We start from the raw sequence: 15,924 nt of genomic DNA on the forward strand, positions 1-15,924 counted from the left end.
CATTGCTTCATACATTTTCTGTGAAATCATTGTTTTTGCATACACAGGAATTAATTTCCCTCAATCTGTTTAGAAAGATGAACTAATAAACAGCATCAATAGTGTGAATGCACACTATTAGCAGGAATCCATTAGCACCTTCAATGGCAGAGAGGTAAGAATTGTGGTAGAATTTTCAGCTTACACACTCATGCGCTAAATTGAGACTAGTAGTACCCTAAGGCATTTTCAAGTCACAGGTTAAAGTCCAACATGTTCAATTTGGAAACACTTGTAGACCAGGCCATACGTCAACTCTGGGTCTTCAGAGTTGAGGGAGACTGAGCAGCTGTATGATAAGAAAAGGATTGGGCCTGTGTGTCTCTGTCTCTGAAGGTCCCTGGAATTAGATAACGTCCAGACACACAGGGAAGACACTTTTGAATAAACCCACACACCTAAGGATAGGCTCTACTGCAGTATGGTCAGACGTTATATTATTTATTTTATTATTTTCAGTCTGTGCTGAGGTGTTTGGGTTCATGATTTAGGTAAGCATATTTGTTTACGGCATAATGTATTTGTTTGCATTGAAGGTTCAGCTACACCTCCAGCATGAGTTCAACACTCATTAGAAAGGCAGAAATCCTCAGAGTTGAGACTGAAGCACTACACAACACTAGATTGTGGTTAAACCGTACTGCTTAATCCTAAATCTCCTCGATTTAGATTTAATGAAATGCTTCTGTGTAAGTCATCGGCTCCTGATCTTCTTCATGTATCCAGAGTCGAGCTGCTCCTGAGTTTCTTCATAACAACAACAGGCAGATATATATATTTTCAGGAAAACTGAAATGTATATAATCATTGCAATCATATAAACCATGATTAAGAGGACATGCATGCACGCACACACATAGACACACAGACACAGACACACACACACACACACACACACACACACACACACACACACACACACACACACACACACACACACACACACACACACACACATCTCTAAACGCAGTTCAGCAGGACAACAGGCAGATGAGTGAACCTGGTTTAGTTTCTTTAGAGATTTCAATCCCCCCCACCTCTCGAATGCAGATATGCTATATTCATAGATGGTTCAGTTGCTGACTTACTGAGTGAGTGAATGAATGAACTCCATGCATAACAAAGGAAACATGTAAGTACATTTACACACAGTACATTTATTTTTTGAATAGACAGCTTAATGATACCAAGAGACATAAACTACAGAGAATCTGTGATGTGACCCTTTTAATAGGCTTTAAGATGTAGTAGTTTCAGTAGATTAAATTAATAAAGTCACAAAAAAGAGAATAATAATAATAACATCATCCATTTAAAATCCACTCTTAATTATTAATGGTATTGCTCTTGTGTCTGTGGCACAAATAATTGACACCAGACTGGTTGAAGTCTCATGGAAACAATCAATAACTTGTCTGATAGATAGCATCACACAGACTGACCTCTGCCTCTGTCTAGTGGAGTGCATAAACAAAAACACACTGTATAGGCTTCTGTCAACTCACAGTTTAAGTGTTGAGCATCTGCTGTAGTACTAACACCACACATGTTATTGCCAGTGCAATGGGCTATTGGCCCACCACTTCAGTCCAGACTGAAATATCTCAACAACTATTAGATGGATTGCCATGGAATTTTGTACACACTTTCATGTCCCTCTAAAGAAGACGTGTAATAACTTGGTGATCCTTGGACTTTTCCTCTAGTGCCACCATCAGGTCAAAATTTCCAATACTTTGGTTTGTGCCCTGCCAAACTAATGCCATTCCCATTCTTTTTTGATTTGATTTGATTTATTTAGGATTTGACAGACAACATAATCTAAAGGATAACATGTTAAAGTGTGAACACTTATTTCCAACATGGTCCTTAGTGTTAGAACATTTAACACATGACAAAGACTTATTGAAGGACAAAGACAATAACATTTAACACAAATCATCCAAGAGCATTCTAAAATCATAAAATCACAGATCACATAAAATAATCATTAGCCTTAGCTGTACTTTGTGTTTAGTGCTAATTAACAAATGTTAGCATGCTAACACGCTGAACTAAGATGGTGAACGTTATACTTGCTTAGTGCTTGTCAGCATGTTAGCATGTTGACAATAGCATTTGGCTCAAAACACCACTGTGACAAATTACAGCTTCACAGAGCTGCTAGCATGACTGTAGACTTTCAGTCTTGTTGTATGATCAGACAGTTTGTCTAGTCTGTGTGACACTGCCAGAAGAGTGCCTAGTTTATTGGTCCCTGGTGGTTCCTAAACAACAACTAATCACTTTTAAGATAAAGAGACCCAACAATCAAATGAATAGTCTTGTTGGACTTTGATCAAACTGCCCCTCATGTACAGTACCTCAGTCTGCTTTCCAGATCTTTGCCTCTGCTGGAAGCTGAATGGCCTCTTGCTGCAGTGTGTATACTCAGAGATAAGATCTGCTGATGTACAGAGACAGACTATTGTCTCACATGTTCTTCAGACCGATTAGAAACACAGTGATAGTGATGGTTAGAGTTCAGAGGGGTTTTACGTGTCATAGGGCCAGACACACCCACAATCTTGGGATCTATATAGCGATGCGCTGTTCTCTTTTGTTCTCACTTTATGGAGGAGAGTGCCCAGAAACAGCATGTCATCCATTAGCAAGCAACTGTCTTCTATTGGCTGCGCAGGTCAGTTGGGATTTGTGTTTATTTCTTTTGAATGTAACCTATTCTTTCTTTCTGTCTTTCTTTTATTTGAACATAACCTTGCTCCTTTTCTGTCTCTTCAGGCAGGAAGATGTCTTTCTCCTCCACTGAGATCAGAATGGTTTTGCTGGGGAAGACTGGCAGCGGAAAAAGCTCCACCGGCAACTCCATCTTGGGCCGTAAGGTCTTCGACTCAAAGGTTAGCAGCTCCTCTGTCACCCAGCGTTGTCGCAGGGTCGCTGGAGAATTTCGTGGGCGACATCTGACACTCCTGGACACTCCGGGGCTTCTGGACAGTCATCAGACTCCACAGGAGGTGCAGAAGGAGTTGAGGAGGAGTGTTAGCCTCCTGTACCCTGGGCCCCATGTGTTCCTCCTTGTTATTCAGATTGGGAGGTGCACTCGGGAGGAGAAGGAGGCGGTGCGGCAGATCAAACAAGCAATGGGTTCCCATGCTTTGAGTTTCTCTGTGGTGGTTTTTACCCATGGAGACCTTCTTGAAGAAGGGACATCCGTGAAGGATTGTCTGATAGACGAGTGCAAGGATCTGGTCGAGCTGGTGGCCGGATGTGGGGGCAGGTACTGTGTCTTCAACAACCAGAGCTACAAGAACAAGAACCAGGTGTCCGAGCTGCTTGCCTTAGTGGAGAGCATGATGCAGGAAAATGGAGCAGCGTTCTATGGCAGCAAGATGCTCGAGAAAGCAGAGGAGGATCTGGCTCAGGAGCTGCAAGAGGAATGGAGGCTGCTGAATGAGAAGGAGCAGCTGTTAAAAAAGAAGCAGGAGGCAGCAATAAAAGAGTTGTATGAAAAAAAGCTACAGATGGTTCAGGAAAAAAGCCAGTTGGATATGGAGGAGCTGAAGAAAAAACAGGTGCTGGAGAAGAAGAAGGAGGAGAAGCTGGCAAGAGAACGGGAGGAGGCCTTTAGACGATGTATGGAGGAGAATGATAAGAAGGAGAAGGAGAGGCAGATACAAGAGATGGTAAGAGTGATGTATATACATAAAGACGAGGAGGAGAAGAGGGAAGCTCTTCAAGAAAAGCTTGACCAGGTTATTAAAATGCTGGAGGAGCAGGAGGAGCAGGAGGAGAAAATGAGAAGAGCAATGGAGCAGAAGATCCAAAAGGATAGAGTGGAAAATGAAAAGAAGGAGAGAGAGAGGGAACTTCAGCAAATACAGAAAGAGCAGGCCATCAGGCAGAGGGAGGAAATGAAGAGAGATGCTTTGCAGAAAGAGCTGGATAAACTCAGCCAGAGCTTGGAGGAGCAGAGCAGGAAGGAGGAGGACAGGAAAAAGCAAATAGAGGACCTGCTCAGACGCAAGACGGAGGAGACCCAGCGAGAAAGGGACATTCAGATGGAGAATCAGAGAGCGGAGAAAATGAGAATCCTGGCCCTCCAGCAGGAGCTAAAACTCATCAGAATTAAAGTTGATAAACAAAAAGCGAGTGAAGAAACCCTCAAGAGACAGCTGGAGGAGAGCCTGCAGAGGGAGAGAGAAAAGTGTGACAAAGAAATGTCTGCCTTGAAAAAGCAGTGTGACGAGAAGTGTTCAGAGCCTTGCAACGAGACAATCAAGAAGACGTCTGCAGAAAAACACAGCACAGTGAAGACTGTGTCCGGATATGTGCAAGAAATGGGACTGGTGGGGCTGAACGTAGCTTTAGAGAGTGTTGCAGCTCCCTGCTGTATACAGTAACAACATGAAGATTTCTAAAATGGATCAATTATTGTATGTGTATGACCATACTACTACTAACTACCTATTATTCAGGAATGTAAAAGGTACAATATGTTGTGACTTTAATTATTATTATTATTATTATTATTATTATTATTATTATTATCATCATCATTATTATTATAATTATTATTATAATTATTATTATAATTATTATTATAATTATTATTATTATTATTATTATTATTATTATTATTATTATTATTATTATTATGATTCAACCATTAACTCACAGTTAGGAAAAGAAAGGAAATAAATATGAAAGCAATTTAATTTCAACAACATGGATTTAATTCCAGTGTGTCCTAAATCAGAAAATGCACAAAAATAATACAAACTCTTAAAAATGATGGAGATAATCTGATTATAAACTCCCTGTCCTCCTATTTGCTTTGGACTGTCTGTCTCTGTCACCATCATCTAAATCTGTATTCAAACAAAACCCTGTTGCCATTAATAAAGATCAAATATTGCTTGAGTGCTATTTTAGTGTCCTCACCCATGCTCAAATTCAGCTGTGCCATCTGGTTGTGTTCCCGGCCGAAAAGTCTGCTTTTATCCACAGCAGTCTGTGTCTTTGAGTATGTGTTGATGTGCACATGTGAGTGAGTGAGTGAGTGAGTGAGAGAGTGAGTGAGTTAGCGAGTGAGCGAGTGAGTGAGTGAAAGCTGTGGGAAGATTTGAACGGTTTACGGCATAACGCCAAGGGATCTGGATCCGGTTGCATTGTGAAATCCAATTGTGAAAAATAAACTTTTCTCATTACAAACAATAACAGAAGATGGAAATCATTTCAAAGCTGCATTGTGAAATCCATAAAATAATAAACTTTTCTCATTACAAACAATAACAGAAGATGGAAATCATTTCAAAAACGTTTTAACTATCTATGATTATTTGATTGTACCTATCTCATTATTCTGTGGCTAACAGCAAAACAGATCTGCGTCTGTCGCAAAGTGACGCATGCGCAACTCACATCTGCACTCGACTCACATCGGGCAGTGACAGGGAGTATTAAATTTAGAGTGCACTGTCATGGCGATATGTTGTCTAAACAATTCTGCCTAAAGGTAGCAGGTAGATGAGAGGCAAAGCTATACTATTACAATATACTGCCTTAGGTGAAACAAAACTTTAGTTTAGTTTGACATTTTGGAGAACACACTTATTTGCTTTTTTGCTGAGAGTTGGATGACACGATTAAGACTGTCTAGATGTCTGTACTGTAAATATGAAGCTAAAAACAGCTAGCAGCTGGTTAGCGTAGCAGGGGGAAACAGATACCCATGATGACAAGAAAGAGGAAGAGGAAGTTACCTTGGCTTAACCACAACATGTCGTTCACTCGCTTTTTGTACGGATCAAACAGACAACATAATGTGTTAATTTTTGCTGTTTAGAGGTGCTGATAGGCTAACAGATCCGGGCTAGCTTTCCCTATTTCCAGTCCTTACGCTAAGCTAAAATAAGATTAGATAAGCTAAGCTAACCAGCACCTTACTGTTTTCTTATTAACTGTGCAGACATGAGATTGGTGCCAATATTCTCATCTCGGCAAGAAAGTGGATAAAAGCATTTCCCAATATGTCAAACTATTTCTTAAAACCTGCAACAATAAATATTTTTTTTTAGCCACCTGGGGGTAGCGGAAACAAGTTATAAACACAACATTGACATACAGTATCATCACCTTTTAATTTGATATGGTGAAGTTGTAAGCAAACAGTTGCTTATTTACACATCTAGCAGATAGGGAGCAAAATTATTTTTCTGGTCATCTGGCAAATGAATGTCCAATATAGACTCTCTGTTACCTCTGTGTGTGGTCTCTACCAACTTCTGAAGGGAAATATCTGACTCATTAGCTGCTAAATACTCCACTATGTTCTCCAGCTAGTTGCTATATGTCTGTCTGTTGTTTGTTGTTGCAGACAGCTGCCTGCTGCTGCTGAAAACAACACTATGAAGAGCGGTGAGAGTAAACTAAAACAGTGAAGATGTGGACAGGACAGCTTAACAATGAGCTTAAACCTGCTAAAAGCTCTTTAAAGTTGAGGAGAGCTGCAGATTTGGGTGATAATTCTCTGAATAATTATCATTATACATACATTACATAATAAATTACCCCAAAATGCATTTGAATATGCAACTATTTAACTCTTTTGAATATATTCAATGTCAGTGAGCAGAAGTGCTACATTCAAAGAGAAGTATTTAAGGGCGTTTTCACACATGAAAGTCCGAACCAAGGTCTGGACCAAGGTTCATGTTTTTGTTACATTGTATAGATTTGATCCGGTAAGTTTTGGTTTCACGGCAGTTATGCAAGCGCACTAAAGATCTATACGTGACAAAACTACGTCCTGCTGTCATCACATACGTGAGCTGCGTCTCCAGATACTTATAATTGATTGGTTTGTAGACGGGCTTCCCCGTCCTCTCGTCTCCTCTCTCTGTGTCGGAGTTTTTTCAGCTGACTGCTGCTCTCCCCTACTGCCGCGGCTCTTTTTGTTTTGTTGTGATGTTGAGAAGCAAGACACTGGAACTTTCTGGAGAATTTATTCAGAGACAAACGGAAACCTACACTGTACATTTACTACCACTTAACCTACGGTGGCCGACAGGGGCAAATGCCCTGGAACTTAAGAAAACACACGCAAATAGACAAAACACAAGAAAATTAAGAAAACAACTTCATTAATTTGACAACACATGTGCAGCATTCAGCAAACGCACTGCAAATACACACAACACAACCAAATACATAAACGCGCTGCAAATACACACAACACAACCAAATACATAAACGCACTGCAAATACACACAACACAACCAAATAGATAAACGCACTGCAAATATGAAACGATGCAAAAAGAAAAGCACACCAACCCAGAAAACAAATGCAACAAAAAAACGCAGCATCCAGATTACACAACGGAAGTTCTCCAGGCTTCTAGAGGGAGCAGCTAGTGGAACAGCTGGATTTTCGACCTCACGGGGAGAGAGGGAGGGAGAGAGAGAGAGAGAGAGAGAGACTGCATAGACTGTAAATATTAAATCTATGTTTGAGATCTGTTTTCTCTCGTTTGGTGGGTGTGTCTCGGCTCAGGTCACAGGTGATACTCAATCAGCAGAGATGTCTGTAAACTCGTTTTTCGGGGTTTGCGTGCTTTTCTCTTTGCATTGTTTTTTATTTGCAGTGCGTTTATGTATTTGGTTGTGTTGTGGTATTTGCAGCGCGTTTGCTGAATGCTGCGCATGTGTTGTCAAATTAATGAAGTTGTTTTCTTAATTTGCTTGTGTTTTGTCTATTTGCGTGTGTTTTCTTAAGTTGCAGGGCGTTTGCCCCTGTCAGCCACCATACTTAACAAATAAACTGCTGATGTATTCTCTGCTCTGATAGCCGACAGCTGTCTGCTCTGAGCGCATTCACCGTCACTCTCACTCTCTCATGTAGCCTACACACTAAGCACCGAGCTATTCCTTAAAGGAGCTATTCCCCGGTCTTGTAACACAAGGAGAGCCTGCCAGAGCTTCTTCTATTTGGTCCGAAAGTCCGAACCATCCAAAAAATGCTTTCACACTGTAAACGAACCGGACCATGGTTCAGTTTGGTCCGGACCGAGACCACCTCTTTTGGTCGGACCAAAATTTGGTCTTTTGATCCGGACCGTGGTCCGGGGGAGGTTTCACACCTCTAATTTTGGTTCGGATCAAACTGAAAAGTCCGAAAGTCCCGACCAAATGAGGTATGTGTGAAAACGCCCTAAATCAGGAGAGACTTTGTTCCAAATACGCAAAGGTTTATTTGTACATATGCATAATATGAAATGTACACAGTCTTTAGAGATTAGACTCCATTCCTTTAAAGGGGTAGAGAAGCCAAGCCAAGGCATATCCCCCCGACGGAGTCTAGACACTGGTGGTGGTGGTGAAGGAGCCCGAAGACCAGACCGAAGGAGTCGACGGGAGCGGTCTGCTGGAGGATAACCCAGGGTGCCATGGGTGACGATGACTGGAGGTGGAAGGGGAAGAGGAGGGTTGCACACTTTGCCTAAAATAACAAACTGACAGCAGCAGAGAGAAGAACAGAACTAAAGCAGGGATGTCATGCTGTGATTGGCTCGTGAAATTCATGGCAAATTCTGATTGGTTTAACTGAAAAGTGAACGCCTCGAAACAGCTGATCAGTTTTAGCAAAAGAGAGAGATGGATGAAGTTTAGAAGTCTTCCTGAAAGAATTTACACTGAGCTTCAATTCTTTGAATCTGGAGAAAATCGTCATGTCTGTCCTGTCCGAAAGCCTCAGTCTTCACAAGACAGTCAGGAAGCACTATCTGTCTCTTGCCAGTGGTGCAGAGTGCCAGGTGACGTACATTTGGATTGATGAAGCAGGAGAAAAGCTACAATGTAAAACCAGGACTCTGAACAAAGAACCAACAGAACTCAGAGGTACAGTAGACTAAAAAAATGGACACTGACTGTCACGTATGGTCATGTAGTTATTTTTTAAAGGGCTTTAGTTAGCATTGTTGATGTCTTTTACAATCCATGGATATTATGCCTGATGTGTTGCTGTTTCAGATATTCCAGAATGGACTGCGGTCTGGCTTGATTGTGGGACTTTAATCGAAGTCACTTTGGTCCCGGTGAAAATGTTTCGAGATCCTTTCATTCTTGACCCCAATAAACTGGTGCTGTGTGAAGTGGTTGACAGCAACTGTGTGCCCAAAGGTAACATAGAACTCAACAGTGTCATACATGTACAATATATACAGAGGTCCCTAAGAGGCCCATAGTTTAGATGTACCTGATTTAAAAAATTTGTTTTTACTTTTTCCACACAGGAAGTAATCAGCGTTCACAATGTGCTAAAGTCATGGAGGCAGTAAGAGAATTTCAGCCCTGGTTCGGGATGGAACAGGAGTACACACTGTTTGGTTTGGATGGACAGCCCTTTGGTTGGCTTCCTCAGGGATGCCCAGCAATAGGTGTGATTAAAAATAGATATTTGAATGTCGGATTGAACTACAAAAACATACTGTTTATTGAAAGTATTACAAAGAAATGTGCAATTTATTTTTATAGTTTGAAATGTAGTATGTAATAGTTGCAGTAACAGTTGAAATTCCTATAGTGATTTTAATTGTAACTGTTTTCTCACCAAATGTTTTGTGTGTGGGTTTATTTCTTAGCAAATTGTGCTGTGGGCATTGACAAAGTGTTTGGGAGAGACATTTGTAACTGTCACTATAAAGCCTGTCTGTATGCTGGTGTAAGGATCTGTGGCACAAATGCAGAAGCATTAGCCTCCCAGGTATGAACAGCTTGTCTGACTGGTTTTGAACTGTTTGATCACCAAATTTGCTAATAGAATAGTAAAATTGTAGCTCGTACATGTGAGTTGAGATGAGGTTAAACTCTGTTACTGAGGGAAATGAAATAAATAAATATTTATATAGTAGGAGTAGTAGTATGTGTGTATATATATATCTATATATATATATATATAGTAGTAGTCAGTTTCATATGACACAGTAAAACATTACTTAATTGAATGTATGTTTGTCTAGCAGTAAAGATACATACAGTACCATATAAGTGCAACGTCACTGGTTTGATTTTCCCTATCTCTGTCTCCCCCCATATTTCCTGTAAATCTACATGATATCTGCCAAATAAATACATTACTTCAAGGTCACATACAATCTTTTACAAATGACTCTTATAAATGTGATGTGTGTTTTTGTCTAATTAGTGGGAGTTCCAGGTCGGCCCATGTGAGGGGATTGAAATGGGGGATGATCTGTGGATGGCCCGCTACATTTTGCACCGTGTCTGTGAAGACTTTGGAGTTGTTGCCTCCTTGGATCCTAATCCCATCAAGTGCAACAATGGTACAGCAGGCTGTCACACCAACTTCAGCACCAAGGAGATGAGGAGCCCAGGGGGACTTCAGTAAGCTTAGACCACTGAGTGACACACGCCCAATAACCAAAATACACATATCCTGTACTCCCAGTGGACAGCAAATAGGCATTTAAAATGCAAAGATAAAATATGTTCTTTGTGAATTTGCAGGTACATTAAAGATGCAATCAAAAGGCTGAGCAAGCGTCACTCTCAGCACCTCCGTGTTTACGATGCACACGATGGCGCTGACAACATGAGTCGCCTCACCAGTCAACTCTCTACCTCCAGTTACAATGACTTCTCTACAGCAATAGCCTCTCGTTCTGTTAGTGTTCGCATCCCTGGCCACGTCAGTCAGATGGGCTGTGGGTACTTTGAGGACAGACGTCCTGCTGCCAACTGTGACCCTTACACTGTGATGAGAGCTTTGGTTGAAACCTGTCTGCTGGAAACTCCTGTGGAAGATGATGATGTGCAATAATATATTGCCAACTCACGTGCCTTTGTGAAATTTAAAATTAATCTGACTCATGTGCAAGTCCAAATGCAGAATATTTGTGTTGCATAAATGATGTGAAACATTAAAGGTACATTATAAATTAAGCTGACATCAGGCCTGCTTTGTCCTGCAGAAACATGCTAGGTCTAGTCAAGTTTATTTGTACACTTTTTCACCAGGAAACTTGAAAATGGAAATGTAAAGCAAACACAGTTCCTTAATGGAAAACAGACTGTTACTGTTAGTATATAACTGGCTCAAAGAATACATGGACTTAGTAGGAATGGAGTAATTCATGGAAAAATAGCAATTACAAAAGTTGAAATACAAAATACTGTATGGCAAGCAGTTTATAATGCGACAACAGATTTATCATAGGTAATAGGTTCAGGGAATGGGTCTAGTGAAATGAGTCAAATAAAATAATGCCTATTAAAAAAGCAGACATCTAAGAATATCTATTGTTCACAATAAGTCCAATGTACCAGGTGAATGGTAGAGAGTCAGGGAAGTGAGGCATGATGGACAACATCATCTTGGATGACTTCTCATTTGTTAAATTAGCCCTTTTAGCTCCTCTTTTCTCAACTACACATCCATGTGACATTTATATTTAGTTAACTTTAGATAAATATATAAACAGATGTGTTTGCCAATATACAGTTCAGTGGTTCTTCTTCAGTTCTAATATCCGTTTTATTTATTTACTCCTTAAAAAAGTATTCGCGTGTATTTGTATTCTTTCTTATCTCAGTATTTGCCTGATTTTATTTAGTCACAGTGCTGAAATGTAAAGCATTCTGTATCTTTGTTATGAAGGGTGCTGTATAAATAAAAATGATTCATTACTGTAGTCTGATGTCGCCCTGTTAACAACGCGTATTTACGCAGCTCAGTCCTTTATTCTAATAGAACCTCTAATGGTACATTGAGTGGAAAGGACAAATAGGACAAAGACACTGGAATATTAAACAGTAATGGTGAATGAAAGTAAATTAACATAGAAATAATTTAAAATTGCTTGACATGTTTGTCTTTGCTCAGATGTCAAACTTATCTCAGCGCTGCGCGTCACTGAGCTGTGTTGTCAGCAGTGAGTACCAGCTGGTGCTGCATGTGGTCCCCAGTAAATCTGCTCTGCGCACGGAGCAGCAACACAGATCAGTCCGACTGGAGATAAACGCGCGCTCTCTACTATTGCTTTTGTTTGTTTGGATTTCTTGTCCTTTTAGTTTGACAAATGGCCGAGCACTGGAAGAGGCAATGAATAACACAACCGGCTTTGCGCTGGTCGAAGCCGGCAGCCGGGAGGAGTTACCGGCGCACCGAGCTTTAACGGGCTGCGTCCTGGCGCTGCTTATCATTTGGACGCTTTTTGGCAACTTCACGGTGTGCGCAGCAGTTTATCGCTTCCGGCACCTGCGCGCCAAAGTAACCAACATCTTCATCGTGTCCCTGGCTCTGTCGGACCTCCTGGTCGCCGTGCTGGTGATGCCGTGGAAAGCTGTGGCTGAGGTGGCTGGTTACTGGCCGTTTGGAGGGTTCTGTAAAACCTGGCTGGCATGCGACATCATGTGCTCCACGGCCTCCATTCTCAACCTGTGCCTCATTAGTGTGGACCGATACTGGGCCATCTCCAGCCCTTTCCTCTATGAGAGGAGTATGAACAAGAAGGTGGCCTCTGTTATGATCGGTGTGACCTGGGCAGTCTCCCTTGCCATCTCTTTCGTCCCCGTGCAGCTGAACTGGCACCGTGCGGAGATGGGTGATCCACATGGGGAGGATTTGGCGCTTCTCGGTGTTGATGGGAACTGTGACTCCAGCCTGAGCCGCACATACGCCATCTCCTCGTCCCTCATCAGTTTCTACATCCCCGTGGCTATCATGATTGTCACATACACTCGCATCTACCGGATAGCCCAGATGCAGATCCGGATGATATCCTCTCTGGAGCGGGCGGCGGAGCACGCGCAGAGTTGCCGCTCCAACGTACCTGAACTTTGTCCTCACCGGTTCACGAAAATCGGTGCCAACTCACATCAGCCTCATATCAGTCTTCATCCTGATTCTCAGCGCTCCAATCAGTCACACCGGGAGCTCAGAGTCTCCATCAGAAAAGAGACGAAAGTCCTCAAAACTCTGAGCATCATTATGGGTGTTTTTGTCTGCTGCTGGTTGCCATTCTTTGTCCTGAACTGCGCTCTGCCCTTCTGTACCGGACCAGAGGACCAGCGGGGGCCATACTGCGTCAGCGAAAAAACCTTTGATGTCTTTGTGTGGATCGGCTGGAGCAATTCGTCCCTCAACCCGGTCATCTATGCGTTTAACACGGACTTCAGAGACGCCTTCCTGCGCTTGTTGCGCTGCCGCGGACGAGGCTGCTGCGCAGCGGTGAGCGCAGCGGTGGAGACGGTGATGGCGAGCAACGAGGCCGGAAACCTAAAGCAGGAGAGCCCACTGAAACTGGACGTCTCCTGTGCCATGAATACCAGGGGAAGCGAGGACAGCGGGAACACAACGGTAACTGTGTTTTATCACAGAGCGACTTCCTTGGAGCAGGTCACGGACACTGAGGAAAGTAACGACAAAGACAGACTGACGCAGATACCAATATAAGTGACACCATTTGCAAAGGACCAGGAAAAATATGCAAAGAAGGTGGATAGTGTGCCATCCGACCCCAGTAGGCCTATAGTACAGGGGCGGGAAAGCATTTAAGCACAGCGAATTTACTCCCAGATCTTTAACATCTATGTGTACAAAAAGCAGCTGCATGTAGACTAAGATGTTCCACCTTAGGAGATCTGATGATGACAAAATAACAAAATAACAGAAAAACTGTGTTTTCATGAGCATGGTACATCTCTGGGAATAATTATGTTGGAGCTGTACTTTTTTTAATGGTGTGTGGGCTACATACTGCATAGCTCATTTTTGTTCACATGATGTTTACCCAACAAAGACTTTGTAGTCTAGTAGCCTAGTAATGTATTGCATTTTTGGGAAAAATTCATTGAAAGGACTACTTCTCTATCAGCAAGATTACATAAAATAGAAGAGGTGACTGGGGTTTGCAATATTTTTTTCTGCAGTTAAATCGATTTAAAAAGAAACTCAGAAGGAAATAAGTAATTTCCTTTTTTCACCATGGCACTTATTTGAGTCCTTTTCTAAAAAACAGCTATACATGCCAAAACAAAACAGTAAGGCAGACACTTGATTAGTTCAAAGTCTTGAATCAAGTTGGGATAGGTGTGATCATCTCTCCCCTCATTCATTTAGTTTTAGATTAGAATTTATCTTGTACATGGATGATAAAACACCTTAAAATCAAATGGTGAAGTAATATGACACATTTCAAATGTATTTTCAGATTAATGGTTACCACAAACAAGTCAAATATCGCACCCATTTTACTGCGAAAACACTGACATATTTAACACTGAGGATGGGTATTGTTGGCTTCCATTCAAGGCCTTTCTCCATCATGGAGAGACAGGTCAGGATTTCTCTGAATCTCTAAAAATGGGATTATGTAACTAACTCACATTAGCACCTGTCAGCTGTGCATCTTGTATGGATGCACTGTGCACTCTGTTTCCCCTTTCTATCCCCTGGAAGAAGCAAACATGAATAATTTGTAAAGGTTGTTCCTGTGAAAGATGCCCTGACCAGTGAGAATACAGAAGCTTTTTACAGTGACAACTGTGCTCCATGATGAACTCTCTGCAGATTAACATCTGTTCATTTTTGTTTAATGAGACACCCTTGTTAGTGTTAAATATGAAAGCGGGTGTTACAGCCTCAAGGAGGTACAAACCTTAATGGAGCCAACAAGATCCCATCCTAAGCAAATATGTTGGTGGTTGTGATTAAATTACAGGATTCTCCCCCCCCCACACACACACACTTTATTACTGAGAGTTAGATGAGAAGATTGATACCACTCTCAGACATAAGCGGTATGGATTTTCTTATCTAACTGCAAGAGAATAATTGTGTTTCCCAAAAATGTCAAAATATTCCTTTAAAGTACACCACATCTTATGGATCAGTGCAATAACTGATAGATAGTCTTCATTTCCAATTTCACTGAAAATGTATGCAGTTATCACATGTATTGTCTCTATTAGGCACCAGTGATAACATATTTGTGTTTATTCGGATTATGCAGGAGTGAGAAAACACAGAGATGGTACAGGATGCTGTATAACTGTTTGCAGAGGGGAAGCGTGTGCAGACTTTTGCTATTCGCTGTGTAATGGGCATGTAACCTACATAGGACATCCATCAGCTGTAGGCTTCTCTAACTAATGTAAGAATAGTCACCATACCAAAGAGGATTAATAAAACATAGGTCAAATACATTTTTAAAAATGTGTCTCCCTTTGCAGTCGTTGCATGCAGGTTACTGAGTGAGAAAAGTCATTACAGGCCTGCCTGAAGTGTAGTGAATGGGGTCCTTTCTCTGAGGAATGATAACGTGATTACATCTGTTAATAATGACTGACTAATGGCTGTCCTTGTTTTTACTCTTCCTTCGTTTCATTCTGATATCACACGAAAAGGACCTCGAAGTAGGTTGTGTTCGTCAAGGGGAACTTTTAATGGGCCACAGCCGCCCACCTTGAATGTGTGAGAGTTAAATTAGTCATCGAGGCTGCAGGCAGGACAGAAAGATAGAGTTTCAGAAGGAGCTGTTAATCGATTTGTGTACTTCCGGTGACATCCAGCAAAGGTAATGTAACTACTGGTCTAAAGCCTCAGCATACCGTATGAAGAGTTTTTGAACACTTCCCATTATAATATGCATAAATATTGACTGGTGGATTAGCTTTGACTTGTCTTTTCTCCTCTGATCCAGCTTGCAAAGTCTTTCTGTCCAAAATACCTTATAATTCCTTTCAGTCTCTTTGGGGAAATTGGATCAGCAAGTAGGCACTGCAGACTCTGACCCTGGTTTGATTTCCAGTCCCAGTATTTTTGACATACTGTGACTTTTTTATCACATTTTTTGACATACTAAAC

General features: G+C 41.5%; 3 protein-coding genes across 3 annotated transcripts; all 3 read left to right on the plus strand.

The window, feature by feature from the left end:
* The first annotated feature begins 2,637 nt into the window (after nt 1-2,637).
* On the plus strand, nt 2,638-4,469 carry LOC116040510 (immune-associated nucleotide-binding protein 9-like). Its single transcript, XM_031285936.2, has 2 exons — nt 2,638-2,719; nt 2,821-4,469. The coding sequence occupies exons 1-2, from the start codon at nt 2,677-2,679 to the stop codon at nt 4,437-4,439; spliced, it is 1,662 nt and encodes a 553-aa protein (XP_031141796.1). The 5' UTR covers nt 2,638-2,676; the 3' UTR covers nt 4,440-4,469.
* Nucleotides 4,470-8,666: 4,197 nt separating this feature from the next.
* Nucleotides 8,667-10,996, plus strand: LOC116040591 (glutamine synthetase-like). Its single transcript, XM_031286074.2, has 6 exons — nt 8,667-8,936; nt 9,069-9,218; nt 9,332-9,475; nt 9,680-9,801; nt 10,243-10,442; nt 10,566-10,996. The coding sequence occupies exons 1-6, from the start codon at nt 8,768-8,770 to the stop codon at nt 10,876-10,878; spliced, it is 1,098 nt and encodes a 365-aa protein (XP_031141934.1). The 5' UTR covers nt 8,667-8,767; the 3' UTR covers nt 10,879-10,996.
* A 992-nt stretch (nt 10,997-11,988) lies between these two features.
* On the plus strand, nt 11,989-15,273 carry LOC116040592 (D(1) dopamine receptor-like). Its single transcript, XM_031286075.2, has one exon. It carries the CDS (start codon nt 12,160-12,162, stop codon nt 13,510-13,512), a length of 1,353 nt encoding a protein of 450 aa, XP_031141935.1. The 5' UTR covers nt 11,989-12,159; the 3' UTR covers nt 13,513-15,273.
* The last annotated feature ends 651 nt before the right edge of the window (nt 15,274-15,924 follow it).

This window comes from Sander lucioperca, chromosome 4 (assembly GCF_008315115.2).
Source record: "Sander lucioperca isolate FBNREF2018 chromosome 4, SLUC_FBN_1.2, whole genome shotgun sequence".
Lineage (NCBI taxonomy): Eukaryota > Metazoa > Chordata > Actinopteri > Perciformes > Percidae > Sander > Sander lucioperca.